General features: G+C 38.8%; 1 protein-coding gene across 50 annotated transcripts in view; it reads left to right on the top strand.

Annotated features, from left to right (window-relative positions):
- Positions 1-18,544, top strand: part of camk2b1 (calcium/calmodulin-dependent protein kinase (CaM kinase) II beta 1) — a 76,280-nt gene that overhangs the window by 28,333 nt on the left and 29,403 nt on the right. For 25 of the 50 annotated variants that reach the window (XR_004331873.1, XM_032514946.1, XM_032514956.1 and 22 more), the window contains 8 exons: positions 4,269-4,341; positions 7,548-7,650; positions 8,559-8,642; positions 8,802-8,896; positions 11,257-11,379; positions 11,621-11,704; positions 13,331-13,373; positions 16,161-16,256. Coding sequence is in view for 49 of the 50 variants with exons in the window: in XM_032514946.1 (XP_032370837.1) it covers positions 4,269-4,341; positions 7,548-7,650; positions 8,559-8,642; positions 8,802-8,896; positions 11,257-11,379; positions 11,621-11,704; positions 13,331-13,373; positions 16,161-16,256 (701 nt within the window). In the remaining variant the exon portion in view is untranslated. The remainder of the gene's footprint in view (positions 1-4,268; positions 4,342-7,547; positions 7,651-8,558; positions 8,643-8,801; positions 8,897-11,256; positions 11,380-11,620; positions 11,705-13,330; positions 13,374-16,160; positions 16,257-18,544) is intronic. The other 25 variants (XM_032514957.1, XM_032514963.1, XM_032514966.1 and 22 more) reach the window with 3 other exon arrangements.

Genomic DNA, 18,544 nt, shown 5'->3' on the forward strand with positions numbered 1-18,544 from the left:
ACACACACACACACACACACACACATCCTTCTACAGGTGTAATAAATATCCAGTGTTTACACATGCAATGCATACAATCATCAATTTCTCCCACTAGGCTACTTAAAAGAATCCACAGTTATATTTATTGTGATTCTCATTGATTTTTTTGTCTTCCCCTTTTTCCCTTCTCTCTGGCTTAGAGTCATTTATTGTATTGTATTGATCCCTGTATTTTTAAGGCAGCCTCATTTAACATTACATGTATGTTAATAGTGTTTGGAGAAAGTAAAATGCTAAAAAAAGAACAGCGCTGCATTGAAAAAAATAAATAATTATTTGTTATTTTAAATGATTTTCTTATACTGTAAGCATCACCTGAGCTGGTGGGTTATGTATGGAGATATTTTTTTCTTCTGCCCCGAATTATGCCTCATATCATAGTAAACCCTCAGAACAGTTTCACAGGATGCTGTCTTCTCTCCACAAATTCACTATCGTTACTGTTAGGTTAATGCTGAAACAGTGCTGCCCCCTTCCTCTAAATATTCTTAAGCCGGACATATGAAGTATTACAAGTTAAACACTCTCACGCACACTCAGTTTTCACACATTCTTACCCTGACATAAATGTGAGTTCATAAAATTCGGTGTAGTGTTTTGCCATACTGATGTAATCTGTGAGTAGTGACTGTTACGGCAAAATAAAGCATAAATGAATGCTCTTTTCCTAAAACTACTTGCCACATGATTTGACTTTATATTTTTGATATTTTATACTGTTATATTCTTATATTTTTTTTGTGTCAACACTGCAAAGGGATTGCTTTAATCTCGTTGCACAAGTACCGTGTACTTGTGTATAATGACAATAAAGGCATTCTATTCTATTCTATTCTATTCTATTATCTCCAACTACAGATCTTATGTAAACTACCAGATTATCTCTAGAGCCCTCATTTAATTATTTACCTGTTTTTTAATAGCATATTATATGAAAGGTAAATAGTGCTCACACAATATCTGAAACTACTACAGATAATCTTACGGTAACACACTGAAGGCTTATTGCCTTTGTGCCAAACTTTAAATGTGTCAAAGTACAGTTTTATTGCTTGCTTAATCACCAAACGCACAGTATAAAATTGTATATTGTCTTATTTAATGTGTTTTTGATTAATGTTTCCGTAATTATAACTACCAACAGTATTTATAGTGATGGTGTTAGAGTAGTCTGGTAGTAGTTGAAATAGAAATTGCTGTTATTATGGCTACACATTTAGATCATTTGAGAGCTATAACTATTGTAGACGTTCTTTTTTATTGACAATGTACTTTTTCATTTAAAACAAATTTCAAGTGCAACAACAGACAGGAATAACTAGTACTACAGCAATGTATTAGTTTACAGAAAAATACCTTTCTAAAAAATGGCAGTTCAAAGTAATACACACATTTTATTGTCAACCGCAGCATCACTTTTATCCAGAACCATAGTGTAAAATGAGCATTGTTACACTCCTATTTGTGGTTGTAATTTGTAGACCTAATTATTCAGTTCATCTTTGAAAAATACTATGAAGGGGGGTAACTTGCAACAGAACCATAAACAAACATGTCTTATAGCAGATTACATATGTACACAGAAACACTGATTCACAAACCGTGTGCATAAGGCTGGCTTTTTATAGACAGTGTAGTTAAAACAAAGGGTGAACAGGAACACTACAGAATGGATCTTAAAATGCAGCACATATTGAGTGTGATTTCCCTGGCATTACCACACTTAACTGCTAACTAACACAGGAACGTTTGGGATGAACTCCTTCCATCAGACACAAACACACACACGCCGAAGATTCTCATCCGGGAGTTACAGAGCTCAACAGCTGACAAACACACACACACACACACACACACACCCAACGCATGCATACCTACCACAGGCACACATTATGTGTGAATGAGGTGTAAGAGAACACACATACATTACATAGATGGAAGTCCCTTTAGCCTCGACCGCACATTTTAAATGCATGCGGCCACATGCTTTGTTGGCTTTTAGTGATCTCTCAGCACAGCGCACACACACACACACACACACACACACACAACCCACACACACACACACACACACACCAACACACCACACCCCCACACACACACACACACACCACACACCCACACACCCACACAGCTCTTAGCATTTGGGCTGTAGATGTACCTGCCTAGTATTTTTCATCAGGAGCCTTTAGTAACAACACAGTATTCTAATTTATAGCCCTGAACTTTACAGCCATGCCAGGCCCATTTCTCTCTCTCTCTTCTCTCTCTCTCTCTCCTCTCTCTCCTCTCTCTCTCCCTCTCTCCTCAGTCCCTCCCTCTCTCTCTCTCTCTCTCTCTCTGTGTTTCTGTGTCTCAATTTCTTTCTTTCCCTTTCTCTTGTTTCTCTCATGTTATATTTCGCAGACTGGAAAGACTCCTCCTTTATTTTGTAAATCAGGTGGTCCTTTGTTAGATTTGGCTGCACTCTATTTACAGCTCAGTTTCTGATCTAATTGTAAGGCTAATAGTTTACTGAGTAGTCTTTGTTTGATCAAGAAATACAAGATAACTGTTAAAATTGACATAGCCTTCTCACACAAGTCCAGGTTGAATCAAGACTATATATATAATGCAAACTTCAAAACTGCCCACAAGAAATAATCTATTATACACCACAACCCCAAAACAATTGTATTTTTTTTTCCTCTTTTTTTTAAACAATTGTATTTCATTCTCTGCATTTCAAACACTCTTATTTGCATACACAGGGATTCTCCTTTTATTAGTCCTTACATTTTCAACAATACACAAATTTGACAAGCTGCTGTTTTCTCATCTGTTGATTTTTTGACATCATGTCGTATGGTACACAACAGTTGTGGGGTGGATTTTCTTTTTTTTTTAATCCATTAAAATAAAAACACTAACTTCCTTTGAATTTTGAGGAACTCTGACTTTGTCAGTGCACAGGAAGCACACATAAATATTCCCGCTTTTTGGCACACACAACGCCACATCCCCAACAGCATAGGTGCTTGTGTTTGTGTGTTTTCACGCAGCTCTGCATCAGTCCACACGTCCTGGCAATGGCCCAATGCACACATGTATGTGTTGTTTGTCTCATCGCGTATACATTATATACATATCTTCTTCCCCCACTCAGATATATCATCTAATTTCTGTATAGACCCAAACTTCAATAATTCCTTTAGACCAACGTCCCTTGCACATTTTTTTACTTTTGTGTTTATATTTTTAGTGTCCAGTAGCTAACAACAATCAGAGTGACAGTTCTTGTCAGCAGAGGCCAGATAGGCTGGCAGTTGACATGGCATTGGTCCCAGACACATTTTAAATATTATTAATTGCACAATGACTCACTCCTTCCCTTACCTCCTTCATCAACGCCTTCGGTGCCCTCATGGCCAGCCACATTCTCACACCGTCTTTCATCACTCAAGGCCTGCTGACTAAAAAAAATGGAGGGAGGTGTGGCATCTCCAGCCTCAGCCTGTAAAATGTTTCTTAGATGAGAGTGTCCATGGATAATTTCATCTACAAAGAATAGAGTTTCTAAGATGAATATCACAGAGAATATCCATTGGTTAGTTGCAGAACAGATAAACTCAAAGGAATTTTCTGTTGCAGAGCACCCACAGCTAACAGCTTTCAGGCAAACCGAGTGGAACCCAGAGCTACAGCCAACCCCCAAAAACCTCACTAATGAATGTCGTTCTTGACATCTGACATCTCTATAAGGTGTTTGATCCACTTTATTCCTGCAGTCATTTTATTCTTAGGCCACCTTTTATGCTGAAAGCTCAACACAGAAGAGCAAGCCATCATACCATCCACTTTTGTCTGACATCTGTGTATTGCACATCATAGAAAATGTTGGTGATCTATTAAATGTGTTTTACAGTAGGTCTTATATTTGGGCCACAATAGTTAGCTAACATAGCATATGAAGCTAACTAGTAGGAAGCTATTTAAGTGAGCCCTAATTGGCTTAATTAACATAATCATGGGCATGTGCTTAGCTGTGGGTCAACCGAAGCTAATTAAAGGTGCGAGGTTGACGGCTGCCAACAGAAGAGCCCTTTCAACCCCTGTTGTACCCCATAATTCCCTCCAACTCCTCCATCATGCCTCCCCCCACCTTCCCTCCCCATACCCCTGGCCTGTGCACGGGATTGTAGCGCTGCTCAGACTAACATGCGCCCCCCCTTGGTGTTTGCATGCAGTCATTGCATCCAGCAGATCCTGGAGGCGGTGCTTCACTGCCATCAAATGGGTGTGGTGCACCGGGACCTGAAGGTGAGTGATGAGGATCATCTTGTGGCCCCTTAAGAGTGTTCGTAATTATTGTGTAATGTGTTGGGGGTATTTGTTTAGTCTGTGTAAGTCTGATAAGTAAATTAGTAAATGTGTGTAGTGTTTGTGAGTATCATGTCACCTGCAAAGCCTCAGGACTAACAGAGGGTTTGAATTTTGATATAAATACAATTACTCTCTTTGTAACCCTATATCATGAAAGTTAGGCCTACACAATAGCTGGTTGTGCAGTTAGAAAGCCATTCTAGAGTCGGGCCAAAGCTCCTTTCTTTAGAGTTAGTACTGTTCCTACAGCTTTGTTGCGATCACCATGAGACTGTCAAATACCATCTCCAATTTCTTTTATGACTCTGCCCTGCCATACACAGCCTCCAGCTCCTGTTGTGTAAACACCGCTTCCCCCAGTCTGTGGCGATTTCAAGCATGTAATGCTGGTCATGCTGGCTGAACAATGCCGCTGCTCTGTAACCTTTTCAGACCAGGATCTATTCATTTCACAGCCGGCCCCTTTTCTTTGTCGATAAATCCACCCAAGATGGCCCAGGAGGATACTTAATCTGACCTCTGGTTCATTTACTAGTCAGAGATATATATTATGTACAGATTATGTGGTTTTGATTGCCTTTCTGGATCAGAAAGACCCTCAGTTCTTCAATTGTGACAGCTCATTTTCTGTCCATCAATTGACTTGCGATGTAACATTTGATTTGGCTGACTGGCTGCTAACAAAGTCAGTTTTAGTGTTGGGAACTGAGCGCCAGTTACAAAATTTTAACTTGTAACAAGTTTCTTAAAACAGTTGGATTGCTTAATAGATTCATTTTGTAGACGTTAAACAAATAGTTCTCATTAAGCTTTGCTTTTTACTAAGCTTGAAATTAATTTTTGAGTGAGATTGTGCAGCAAGCAATAGCCTTGTTTAATGTGATTGTTGGCTGTGGACTCACTAACAACCAACTTAAGTCTGTTAGTGATTTCAATTTATCTTATTGCTGTGTTTGTGGAATAGTTTCCCTTATAGCAGCACCTTAAATATGATGAGCTGGATGTAAATTGGCATCTAAACAGATAGAAATCAAACTGTTTCCAGTCCTCTTGCTGTCATGTCTCGCACCTAGTCACGTTCTTGTTTGCCTTGCCTTGCATGATGCACTTTGTCAAGTAAACCTCTTCTATGCAAATGTCAGTCCCAGCATTCCAGGCCAGGCGTGCTGTGTTTATCAGAACTGTTGTGGATATTTCTTTATTTAGCCGACACGCCTATCTGGTTGCACACCCAAGCATCAGAGAGCATTTCATGCAATAGGTCATAGTGTGATGACTGCGGACATCCTGGGTGACAAGATCCCTCAAATTAGGAACTAGGTTATGAAGTATGTGGGAATGACACAGCAGCAAACAAATCAATGTGTGCCAGCACTGTATTGTTCAGCAAATTGTATATTGTTTTTTTGTCATAGAAAAGTGAATTGTTAGTCTGACACAAGTAACAAAAATAGCCAATTCTTTAATTAGGACTGGGAATCAAACTTGTATATGTCTGAAACACAGTGTTCTTCTTTTTGATCAGATTGATTCTATATAAAAGACACGTTTTCCAACTTTGGACTAGTCCATGCTACCAGTGTTTAGGCAACATATTAGGTGAAGGATTTCATAGAAAAACTCCAAAAGAGCGTTATTTTAGGTGTTTCATTCAGGTGTCTGGTTGGCAATAGTATCAAAAAATGTTAAACAATGCCTAGCCATGGCTTCAGTGTAACCCAGACACACTAACTCAGTAATTTGTTTAATGCAAACTAAAATTAGTTAGGGCCAGTTTCTCTTTTTATACCACAGCAGTCTTCTTAAATTGGAGTGCCTTTTTAATGTAGGTCTACATCTCCACCACTTTCTCTAAGGAAATTAGTCAGGAATACCACACCAGCTGCAGATCCTCTACAGACGGACGGAAAGAGAGAAAAAATGGGAATCTTTTCATTTGAAACACCCACTCATATACTGCTCTCAAATACAGCTTTCTCTATCTTCCATACACCCTCCCTTTATCTCCCTTTCAACCAAACCAGTTGCTAGTCATCAGTGTGCTTAGCTATGTGTGCGTGTCTAAGTCATGTGTGTGCTAAAGAGATGGAGAGGGAAGGAACGCTTGTACGAAAAAGTGATGGTGATTGCTGTTATGTCTGAATATGTGGCCTGGATGTTTTGCATTGCATTTATGCATCTTTTTTATGGAAGTGCATGCTTCATCAGAATTTGCACCCACATCCATTTTCACGGATTATCTTACTGCTGCAGTGTTGGCAAGTTCTAATTCCCTCGTTTATAACAGAGTAAAGCCTAACCAAGTGGTAGAGCTGTGAGAATATGATGACACTAGGTAGGCACGGCACAGGATTACTGGTTCGCTCACTCACAGTCTGTCTCTCGCTCATTTCCTTCTCTTTTACTTTTGGGGTCAAAGGCTAGAAATAATTTTACTGGTAGGGTTAAACCTTATATGGGGAGAGCCAAAGACCTAAATGCACACTGTACATTTCTATGTAATATTACACTGGAGTTCAGTTTAAAGGTAGTATCGTCAAACCTAGTCTAGCGCTCTGGCTATTGACTGAAATCATGCGGTCTTGCCATGTTAAGATATAGTATAAGTTTCAGAAGTTATACTAACCTGTAGTTGTGTAATGTGAAGGTAGTCTTGTTAGATAGCCTGGTGATTTATTTATCTATTATCAATAAATTAAAAGTTTTATATTTTGTATTATTTCACACCAGAGTGCTTTTATTTGTCATTAAAGATTGCCAGTTGCCTGTACAGAGGCCTTAATTAAGTGAGAGTTGAGCTCGATGTAGAGACAAAATGAGAAAGAGCAGGCGCCAGTGGGGATAGCAGCCCATTATTAGAGCCCTCTTCTGACAAAGAATAATGAGGCTGGCTGCATTATCTGGGCCACAGAGATGGAGCCTCAAGACCACAGCACACCACATGAGGCTAGGACAGAAAAGCACTGCAGACTGACTAGGTTGCCTGGTATGCGTGTAGTGCTGAAAATACAGTGTTGATAAGAATGTTCTTAATAAACCCCTTTACAAACTTTGTGCATGCATGCAGTAGCTCTCTAAGTCCAGCTCTTCACCCACCATGTACATGTTTGGTAATTTTAATCCTCTCTTCTTCCCCACTTTAGCCAGAGAACCTGCTTCTAGCAAGCAAATGTAAGAATGCCGCAGTGAAGCTGGCTGACTTTGGCCTGGCCATAGAGGTACAGGGGGATCAGCAGGCCTGGTTTGGTAGGTACAGCAGATACAGATGTTATCACATCTGTATTTTATGTGTATTTATCTTAAGCTATAAAGGGGCTAAACTAACCTGGCACAGCAGATGGTTTGTTAAACAGAATAATCTGAGAAGCTGGAAACTGTTTAAAAAAAGGGCAGGCACTTTCGAAACAATACCTTGCAGGTGATTAGATGACCAATTTGTCTTTCACATCCACCATTGTTGTTTTAAACAAACAGTGTAGCTGGCAGTAGCTCCTCACCGGCCACTAATTGCTGGTAGTCCAGACACAAACGCATTATTTAAAGCCTATGTGATCCCTTGATTCTCTCATGATGTTGTGAGAATACAGCTGCTGTGCAAGATAACATTACAGCTAGACTGATAGAATAAGGTTCAGTTTCCTTCTGCAGTAAGGATTGCAGTGTCATATACTTGGTAACGGAATAAAAACCTAATGATATAAAAGAGTAATGGAGGACAAGCTCACAAAGAGATTGACTATTTTTTTTTTTGCATTTGATAAATGGTGAACCAATATTGATCTGGTGCTAACCATGGTCATGTAGTTATGTTATTGTTGGTACATGGAGATTAATTAGCAGAGAAAAAACAAGACATGAGCGGGGGGATCCTGTCAGTCTTAGAATAGTACTGTTGAGACACACTTCCATTCCTCAACTGGATCTCTTCTACAAACAGTCTGGCTTTCACAATGCACTGACCTTAAAGCCTCAAATCTGTCTATAGGACCCAGTCCACTGTGTGGATTAATAGGTCTTAGCATACAGAAGATTATCTTGCTTTCTAGGTATACAAGGATAGCTGATACACAAACGTTTGCCATACGCATGTCAATCAGTTGTTTGTGTGTGTGTGTGTGTGTGTGTGTGTGTGTGTGTGTGTGTGTTTACTGCAGGATTTGCTGGCACACCAGGGTACCTGTCCCCTGAGGTATTGAGGAAGGAGGCATATGGCAAACCAGTGGACATCTGGGCCTGCGGTGAGTTATACAGAGAGACACGCACTTGAAACACACATGGTATTACTAGATAACTGTACACTAAAGCACATTTTCTAACAAATTGTACATTTTCTCTGTGTGTGTGTGTGTGTGTGTGTGTGTGTGTGGTGTCCATATGTGTTTTTGCGTGTGTCTCAGGGGTGATCCTCTACATCCTGCTGGTGGGTTACCCTCCTTTCTGGGACGAGGACCAGCACAAGCTGTACCAGCAGATCAAGGCTGGGGCTTACGATGTGAGTCTCCTCTTCTCTTTTGCTCTCTTTACTTCTCCCTTCGTGCTGTAATGCCCTCCTCTCCCGTCCTCCCACTGCCCTCGTTCCCTTTTGGCAGCTGTTACGTAACATAGTCACCTCATTCATATTTCAGGGGGTGCAAGAGAGGGAGCCTCACCTTAGATATCACATTTAAGTCCATGCCAGAGAGAGAGAGAGAGAGAGACTGAGAGACCGAGAGACTGAGAGACTGAGACTGATTCTCTGGCAGGGATTCTGGGCTCACTTAGACCTCGACATTTATGGATAAACACAACCGGACCTGATGGGTTTAGAATACCTTAACACATTGCTTGGGGCTGTTCTTTCTGGCCTTCTGATGCTGGTGAAAAACACACCCACAGGTGCCACAGTGGCTGTAATGTTAAAAGCACACAAACTGCCGACATCCTGGGATTCATATTGGGCCTGTGACCTGTGTTTTGTTGTTCTCTCCCTCTGTCTAAGTGCTCACTGTAAAACTGTCCAACAAATAAATCTGCTTACTTTTCACGCATAATATTAATAAATTGAGTTATAGATTGTTCTAACCTTAATATTTCCACTATGAACAGATCTCTGATTGAGAGAGTCATAGTATATTAATATCTTAGCATCTGGATTGACAAAAAGTTCTCATTCAAATTTCACATTGATAATGTTGTGTGCAGACTCGAGCAAAAAAATTGGCTATTGCTACAGAAACAAAAGCATCTTTTCCATGTTTTGTAGAAAAAGGGTTGTTGAGGCAGTTTTCATGTCTGTCTTGGACTATGGTGATGTGATTTGTAAACATGCATCATGTTCAACTTTTGAATCTCTGGACTCAGTCTATCACGCTGCCTTAAGATTCCTTACCGGTCCTGCCTATGGTACACTTCATTGTATTTTATATGAAAGTATTGTATGGTCTTGTCTCTGATAAAGACAAGATACTCACTGGTTTCTCTTTATCTATAAGGGTCTTATTGCAAAACTGCCATCTTCCCTTACAGAATTTCTCTGTTACTCAGAGGCTTGCTGACTGACTTTTACTTCATGTTCTACAAGCTCGGTCTGAACTTGGAAAAAACTGCTTTTGGTTGTGTGCATCTGCTTCCTGGAACAAATCACGGCACTTTTTAAAATCAACTCAATTGTGACTTTTGGACAATTTTGAAAAATCTAGTTTTAAATTAGCATTGTACCCCAATGTATTTATAGAATTTTCTTTAAATTGAATCTTTCTATATTTCTTATGATTGTGCTTTCTGTGTTGTGTATTTGTCTTTGTAATCTGACTCGATGACAATGCAAATGGGGGTTTCCTCTCAGTGATCTCCGGAGGATAAATAAAGGTTGAATATTAAGTTCAATATGGGAGGCTTAAAGGGTCTCAAAGGAGAATTGGAGCTCATCGGATATTGTGACCATCAGCGAGTTGGTATAAGCAGTGCAGCAGAAAACAAAGACATGCAAATGCAGTAACTGATACAGGTGGCTTTGGTAGCCTTCAAAGACAACCAGAAAGTCATGGAAATATCAAACAAGTTTAATTTTGAAGGGAAAGCGGTGTGCATTGTTGCCTTTGGATTTAAAGCCTGATTGGTACTTAAATTATCCATGTTAGCTTTTCACTTCACAGGTTAGCAGAATTACACCATCTACAGCTGATTGAAGTTCCCCTGGGCTTTATAAGATTTTTGGTTTTCTCTCAACATCATGTGCTGTCTAGCTAATCAGGGAAGTTTATTTATATGAATTTTGAGGGCCAATTAAGATTTGAACTTGCATCTTAAACATGACCATGATAAGTATGGCCTGTTCCCTACCTATTGAATTATGTCCTTTTGTTTAGTGTAAATTGTGGTTACACTAATTGTGAATACCTCAAAAGCAGACAGAAAGGGACAATAACAATAATAGTTGTACATTTTCATGAAAACCTCTTGGTTCAGTCTTAAATTGGCTTTCTGAAGAATTTCAACACTATTCACCTATTTAGTGCTGCAAGTAAGATTTATTGATTCATCTGCTAATTATTTTCTCAATTAATGGTTAAGTTTGCTTATCTCAATTTCCCAGGGCAAAAGGCGTTGTCATCGGGTTGCTTGTTTTGTCCAATTAACAGTCCAAAATGTGAATATATTTAATGTGAAATGGTATGGTACAGAAGAAAAGCAGCTAATTATCACATTCAAGTTGCTAAAACTGGCAAATGTTTGTCATGTTTGATTGAAAAATGACTGAAACAATAAATTATCAAAATAATTGCTGAATATTTCTGTCAACCGAAGAATTTGATTAATCAACTAATCAGCTCAACAATGAATAATAAGACGTGGTTATGTTTGTCCCTTTAGTTCCCTTCCCCAGAGTGGGACACAGTCACCCCAGAGGCCAAAAACCTGATCAACCAGATGCTGACCATCAACCCAGCCAAGAGGATCACTGCTCAGGAGGCCCTTAAGCACCCATGGGTCTGCGTGAGTGTCCCCTGCTTGAGATATTCATGCAGACAGCAGTTATTTTTTCTCATTCATCTCATTACACTACTGAACGCATAGAAAATAGTTCTAACTCGGATAAACAAGTGGTCTGATCACAGAAAACACAAAAACTTTTATTTATTCTTGTTTTAGTTTTTCCCTCCTCTTTCCAACGTTGCCTCTGTTTGTTCTACTCATCGTCTTCTCCTGCTCCTCCTTGTCTTCTTCTTTCTCTCAGCAACGGTCCACGGTGGCGTCTATGATGCACAGACAGGAGACTGTGGAGTGCCTGAAGAAATTTAATGCCAGAAGGAAACTCAAGGTTTGTTTGCATGCTCATCCTCTCCCACATCTCCCTCTTCTGCTCTAACAAGCTCTTATACATGATTAAATAATCCTTTCTGCAACTTTATTCTTTCCCATCATTTTGTGGTTACCAAAGTAACTCCTTACTGTTTCCGGTCATGTTTGTGATCTATAAATTCAAGATGGCCTAGCATAAAATGTGTTTAGTAGTGATGTCATATGCTTTCGCTCATGACTTTGGCACTGAGGTTGATAGAAAAGGCAGTAAGATTTTTTTAAGCTCTTAGATCCAGACTTATACTCCATGCAAACTTCCCCTTCTTCACTGATTTATTGCTGACATTTTGTGCGGGTACAACAGCTTAGCCATTGGAACAGGCCACTGTTATCCTGCTGCTTTTGGCCAGTCTTGGCATGGCTCAAATTCTAGCACATGGGACACTGGAAACAGAAAAGCAGGTGGCTGCGGGCAAATGTTGGACCATTCAACACGCCATTAGCATGGACCAATTGCCACTGGCTTCTCACATTTATAAAGAAATGGACAGCGGCATGGTTAGACAATGATTACATAGTAAACAATTAAAACTGTTAGTTACAAACAAACAAAAAAACACAAAAGGAATTCAAAGATAGATAACACTGCACAAAACATTACTTTCATAAAAGAAAATCAGCTAGATGCATTATTTTGACAGAAATATTATATAAAATCACAAACCAAAATAGACAGAACATGGTGAGAAACAAATGTGTGACATCAAACTGTGGGGCATCATCTTTACAATGAGCAAATACATGAACATATGTTCCAAAAAAGATATCTACCATTGAGAGAAAAAAAGACACCCACATAGTTTGCAATGGTAGAGAGGCATCTCATTTCAGCTATTCAGATATGAGGTATATTATCAACCTCTGCAGCTCTTAAGTACTATGGTCTATTTGCAATTCAGTACCATTTTAAGAGCCCTATAAAAAGGTATCAGCTCCATTTGTACATTATCTCTCCTGAGAAAAGTGTAGAGATTAGCTCCTTTGCTTCTCTCTCTCTCTCTCTCTCTCTCTCTCTCTCTCTCTCTCTCTCTCTCTCTCTTTCTCTCTCTCTCTCTCTGTCTCTGTCTCTTAAATTCATTTGCCCTCCCTCTCTGTCAATCATGCCCTATTGTCCATGCCATTGATATTAAAATAATTTAGAAGTGAACAGGTCTTGGTAGCTTACACATGCAGTATTATTTCTTCTTATAGAGCCAAGTTAGTGCTTTTAGGTGTTTTGTGTGATGTTTTTAATTGTGTTTATAGCTTCAAAAGTAAGCAGTGATGGCTCATAAACGTCACATTTCAGACATCTCTCAATTAAACAGTGCTGGGGGAACTATTTCAGTGCAATATTTTTCTTTGGATTTCATTTTTTAGATTTCCCCTGCTGTGAGTCAGAATTTTTTGAGTGAAAGACCCATGTTTTATTTGTTTTGAGTTTAAAACAGCAAATTCAATAGCTTTAATTGCCTGGGTATTGGTTGAATGAAAACTGTGGTTCATCAATCAGTGATCAGTTGTTTGTATACAAATGTCAAAAAGATTATCTTACTGATTTAAATGGTTAGGATTGAACTGTTGTTCTTTTTTGGTTTATTCTCAGGGGGCCATTCTTACTACCATGCTGGTTTCTCGAAATTTCTCTGGTAAGTGTATCTGGACATAATTGCTTTAACCCACATTATTGTAAATATATTGTTCATGTCAGTGAACCAACATCAATCAACACAGGGTTTATGTAAACATGCTAATTGTAGGGCGTTTATTTTCTGCATGTCGGTGTTATTGCTATTTGTAAATATTACCAAGACTAACTAAAATGTGTGAATATAAGCAAGTCTGCAACAGTCAGTTTGGTTTTTTAGGAACATGCCGCCATTTTGGCAGACTCTTTAAAAGTGATACTTTACCCAAAACCTGACTTATCCAATGTAAATGTCAATAATTTAATTCTCCTTCCTAATCTGTCAAAATGATGGCTTGTGCCTTGTAAACAATGGCAACAGTAAACATTTATAAACAGAAACACACAAAAATATATATTTATGGTTTATCACATTTTCATTTTGTCTAAATGCAATGTCAGTGTTTGCCTTTTCTTTATTCATGTATTTCTGTTTCTAACTAATGTCATACAACTTAGACCAATGTAATACAAAGCATCGTCTTCTTCTTCAAGAACTTTAAAAAACAGCTGTTAAATGAATGTGACTTTTAGACAAAATGTTCACGTTAAAAGCATATTCAGTTCAGTCACATGACAGTTTAGATTTGTGACTCAAAAGCTTTTATATTCACAATAACTAAACTGCAAAGAATTGGTCTAGATTTGCCATTTTAGCTTACTTTTAGCTTACTTCCAACGTTTCAGTGTGAGACCTTCCGGCAAAATGAATGAATGTCTAGCAACATCACTAATAAATGTATTTTTGCAAGATAGTGTGCAGGAGTTTTAAACTTTTGACCTATTGGTTCCTCCTCCTACACACTTGTCTCATGAACTAGATATATGAAATATTCCTCTGTTCTAAATTTACTTTCATCACAGTTACCTTGTTTCTCCACTGCTCTCATAATGTGACGGTTTTTGAGTTAAAGCGTTCTTTACTGACCACACTTTTCTATCACACGTTCTAAATGTCCTCACTGTGTAAAAGTTTTAGCATGTTAGATCATTTGAACCTGAACTAGAAGTGTTTTGTAATGCGCTAAACCACCACAGTAAAACATGGGGAAACACTGAATTTGATCAGCAAGCTGTGGATGTGTCTGTGTACTTGTACTTGTATTCATGTATATCTCTGTAATAGATGACACTTTCTAGAAGGTTAAAGATGTATTATAAATCAATATCTCTGCTATATTCTAAACTAGACAATATAAAATCTGTACCTCCACCTCCTGATGCTGCCTCAGAGACACTTTCACAAATTAATTTCTTCTGTTGGGACTTCTAATTTATTGTGTAGACAGTGAGATCCAAAGATTACGGTATTTCTTGACAACAAATATTTATCATTTTCACTTAATGAGGCATTTTCAGCACTGTTGTGGGCAGTGAAATTAAATTGTAAAAGGCTCGTTGTCAGTTAATTATTTTTTACATTTAGCATGCAACATGAAGTCAGAATTTGTATGAAAGAATGTTTTATTACAGCCATGCCAATTTGTAATCTTCATATGATTGGCTGACATTCAACTTTGTCTGATATTTTTCCCCCAGAGTTAATCATGGAGTGGATTGTTGGAAGAAGTCACCGTTTTAATCAAATCACAACTTTTTGTGTAGTGGTGTCTGGCTACGCCATACATAAATTAGGATTAAAAAAAAGGCTTGGTTGCATTTTTTTAACCAATCACAATCGTCTTCATTGGGGCTAAGCTTTAGATGCAGCAACGGTGCCTCTGCTAACTGGTCTCGGAAGGAACCTGTTTTGGTGGAACATTTGCATGTAGGGAGGCAATCTTTAGAATGCTCCCTGCAAAATAAAACACCACACAATAAAGTTAACTGTTCACAAAATACAGTTACATGAGCTATTTAAATTAGCTGGATACATGGTTAAATGTAATTTACTCTTACCAGTGTATTGATTAAATTCCCAAGCTTGATTTTCCTTGGAATCAGTGCTTTAGGCAACGGGTTACTATCTTCTCATCATATATTATGACTCATGCATTATCAGTGTCCCTGTGCTAACATAGAAGTGGTTTTATTTGTTATGTTTTGTCTTGTAGAATTCATACCATAAAATGAAGTTTAAGATTAAATTAAAGTTTTGAATTGTAGAGTTGTACATCCCTACAGTATTATCAGAAAAGTCACCAATATAGTACTTTGAATACAATGTATTGAATTGCCTGCAATTAGTACACAGCCTGTTGTACATTTCAAATGTTGCCGACAGTAATTAAAGTCAGTAAGCGCTACAAATCTAACATACATTACTAACATTGACTAAATACCGTATCATCATCATCAACATCATCATCATCATCATCCTAACAACAATGCTGTTTTTTGGAGATACATTGACACCAAATGCAAGCATCAAAGAGTATGAGATGAAAGTTGGGATTTCTGTCTCTCCCTGACATTTTTCTCTGGTGATCCTTCTGTCAGAGCAGCAGATTTCTTATGTGACAGAATTTGTGTCACAGCCAAATAATGCCATTGTCTTTATTCCTCCTTCTCTGAACTAATGAAACCTGTTTGTCTACGTCTTTCTTTTCCCTTCCATGTCCACCTACCGGCTTTGTCTGTGACTCACCCCCTACCATTACATTTCTTTCTTTTTGCTTTTTTCTATATCACTCCACCATTTCTCCGTATTTACCCCCTGTTCCTCATTCACCTCTTTTTTTGTCTTCCTGTCCTCTTTGCCTTGTAACTCTCTTTCCTCATGCGTGACTGGCTGTTGGACTTCCAACAGTGGGCAGCAGGCAGACGGCCGCTCCAGCCTCTGTAACTGCGGCCGCAGCAGCAGTGGCTGCAGCCGCCGGCACCACCGCAGGGCTGGTGGAACAAGGTAGCATGGTGGCTCACCCAGGGCATGCCACCCCTCCCCCACTTTCCCTACTCTGTTCCTGTCTTTTACACTTTATTCTTCATCTTCTTCTATTTCCCCACCTTCATTTTTGTCTGCCTCCTCCTTCCTTCCTCAGCATGGGAGCTCCGAGCATGATAGCTAACCACATCGCTAACATCTTCCATTTACTCATCTGCAGCATGAGCTATACTTCCAATTTACTATCTAGCAGGTTTTAATACATTACAAAAATTAAACGCAAATGTTTTTTACAGTCACTGAGTTAAGGCAAGTATGGATTATTCAATCTCAAACCCGTCAATAAAAAAGAACACAAAGGGTTGAAGTGTTTGAAAAGATTTTGTTCAGCTATTATTGGCCATATTTCTTTGTTTCATCCATTCAAATCTCAATAGATGCAATAAGAGACGGTAGGAATTCATCATAGATGAATCTACCTCACAGTTTATATGATAAATGTTGTTCTTTTGCTGTTTCTTTTTATAACTTCTTCATTAAGGAAAATATATTTCACTTGAAGCATATCAGAAATTCATTTTTGATGTTTTTTTTGTATATTTTAGTTTCCATTGCCCATTCTATGTGAATGTTTTATAATTCTTAAAGGACTTAGATTGAAGCTCCTTCTGTCATTATCTGTCACCTCCTGTCAGATCTGATAGGGTGACTGCATTGTCATAGCCGCTGACCCATGTTCATCTTCATCTCTACACGCAGCCACAGAGCATGGCCTCGGCCCTACGAAACTGCTGTTCTGTCTCTCTGTTTCTTTCTTCTTCTTCTCACTTTTTCCTCCCACCTCACCTCTGTCACGCTACTACTCCATTTTACCCAATTCCCTTCCCTGTAGTCTGTCATTTTATTTTCTCTGGTCCCTGTTGTCTCTCAAGTCACTTTTCTATAAGTCACTTTTCTCTAACCACCAACACTACTTTCCGTCATACTTTCATACCTCACTTTCCCCCTCACTCCTTTTTCCCTCCTCGTCTTTTCTCTGTCTGACAATGACACTGGAAAGTTCACCCCTGTCACTTTAAGGATGGAGCTGCCCAAGAGCTGTCGGTGAATGCTGCATGGGGTACTAGACTGGTGCATGCGCTGCAACACGGGTTGGGGACTGTCGTGCATGGTGAACACTGTGGAAGATGCACGGCTGGGGCCGGTTCTCATGAAGTCAATAACCTTTGAAATTGTTGCTTTACTTTTTTGAATTTTTTTTAGCATTAAAGACACATCCCATAGTAGCCCACTATCTGACCTGAGCATTATCTCTAAAACAAGTCCACATATGGTATATGTAGTTCAGAATTTAAATAGAAATTTAGATAGTTGTAGTTGTTTGTTTAGACAGAATGCAAATTTGGTGTGATTGCATACAAAGTGATAAAGCTAATATTTCTTTAGTGAGTCCCAAATAAAACTTACAGAAACACTCACATGCTATGTTAACATCAACTGGTTAATGCTAACCTACTCTACACATGCAGCTGAAACAGAACAACATGTTTATCCCCTTAGTCTTTTTTCTTCCCCCCTGTCAAATGTAAATCTAATATTTACTTGCCTTTAGCTGTTGTTTGGTCAGCCACTTCCTGAAAAAATATATATAGCTTGCTACATCCTAAGCAGCTTCTCTAAGCTAGTTGCTGGAAAAGTCTGTTTACAGTTTTAAAGTATATTGTGGCAGTTTTGAAATATATTGTATTTGAAGGATGTAAATTCTGGTAAACCCAATAGTAAGTTTAAACATTCCTTCAGAGACCTATGGGTGATGTTAGCAACATTTCTGTTGAGTCTTTTTTTAAACTTTTTTCAACACCACAAATATTTTAACTTTGAAATACAAGAGCAGTAGATTCAGAAGACATTTTAATAACGTTTCCTGGTTTACAGAAATGAACCGCAGGCATAAACGACAAAGAGCTTTGCATGACACTCTAGCGTCGAGCTAGGGGCGACAGAAGTAGTGGCAGTGTCCTTGTTTCTGTGGCCCACTGGGACTCCACAGTCCTCTCTGTGTCCCTGAGCCTGTGCTAGGCTCCAATCAAATATTTATAGTGGGCTGCCTCCCCCTATCAGCCTCACTCTGCCTCACTGGCTTACTGGAGGCCTTGCTTTATCTTGTATACCGGTATTCATACACACAAATTCAATCCATATCTACCTGACCTCACCCTATCCTTACGTTGAAGTAGGGTAAATGTATATTAGAATGTGTCCTGGCCTTCAACATGCTATTTGTACTAAAAGTTATTGAGGAACTCTTG

Source organism: Etheostoma spectabile, chromosome 5 (genome assembly GCF_008692095.1).
Source record: "Etheostoma spectabile isolate EspeVRDwgs_2016 chromosome 5, UIUC_Espe_1.0, whole genome shotgun sequence".
In the NCBI taxonomy this organism is placed as follows: Eukaryota; Metazoa; Chordata; class Actinopteri; order Perciformes; family Percidae; genus Etheostoma; species Etheostoma spectabile.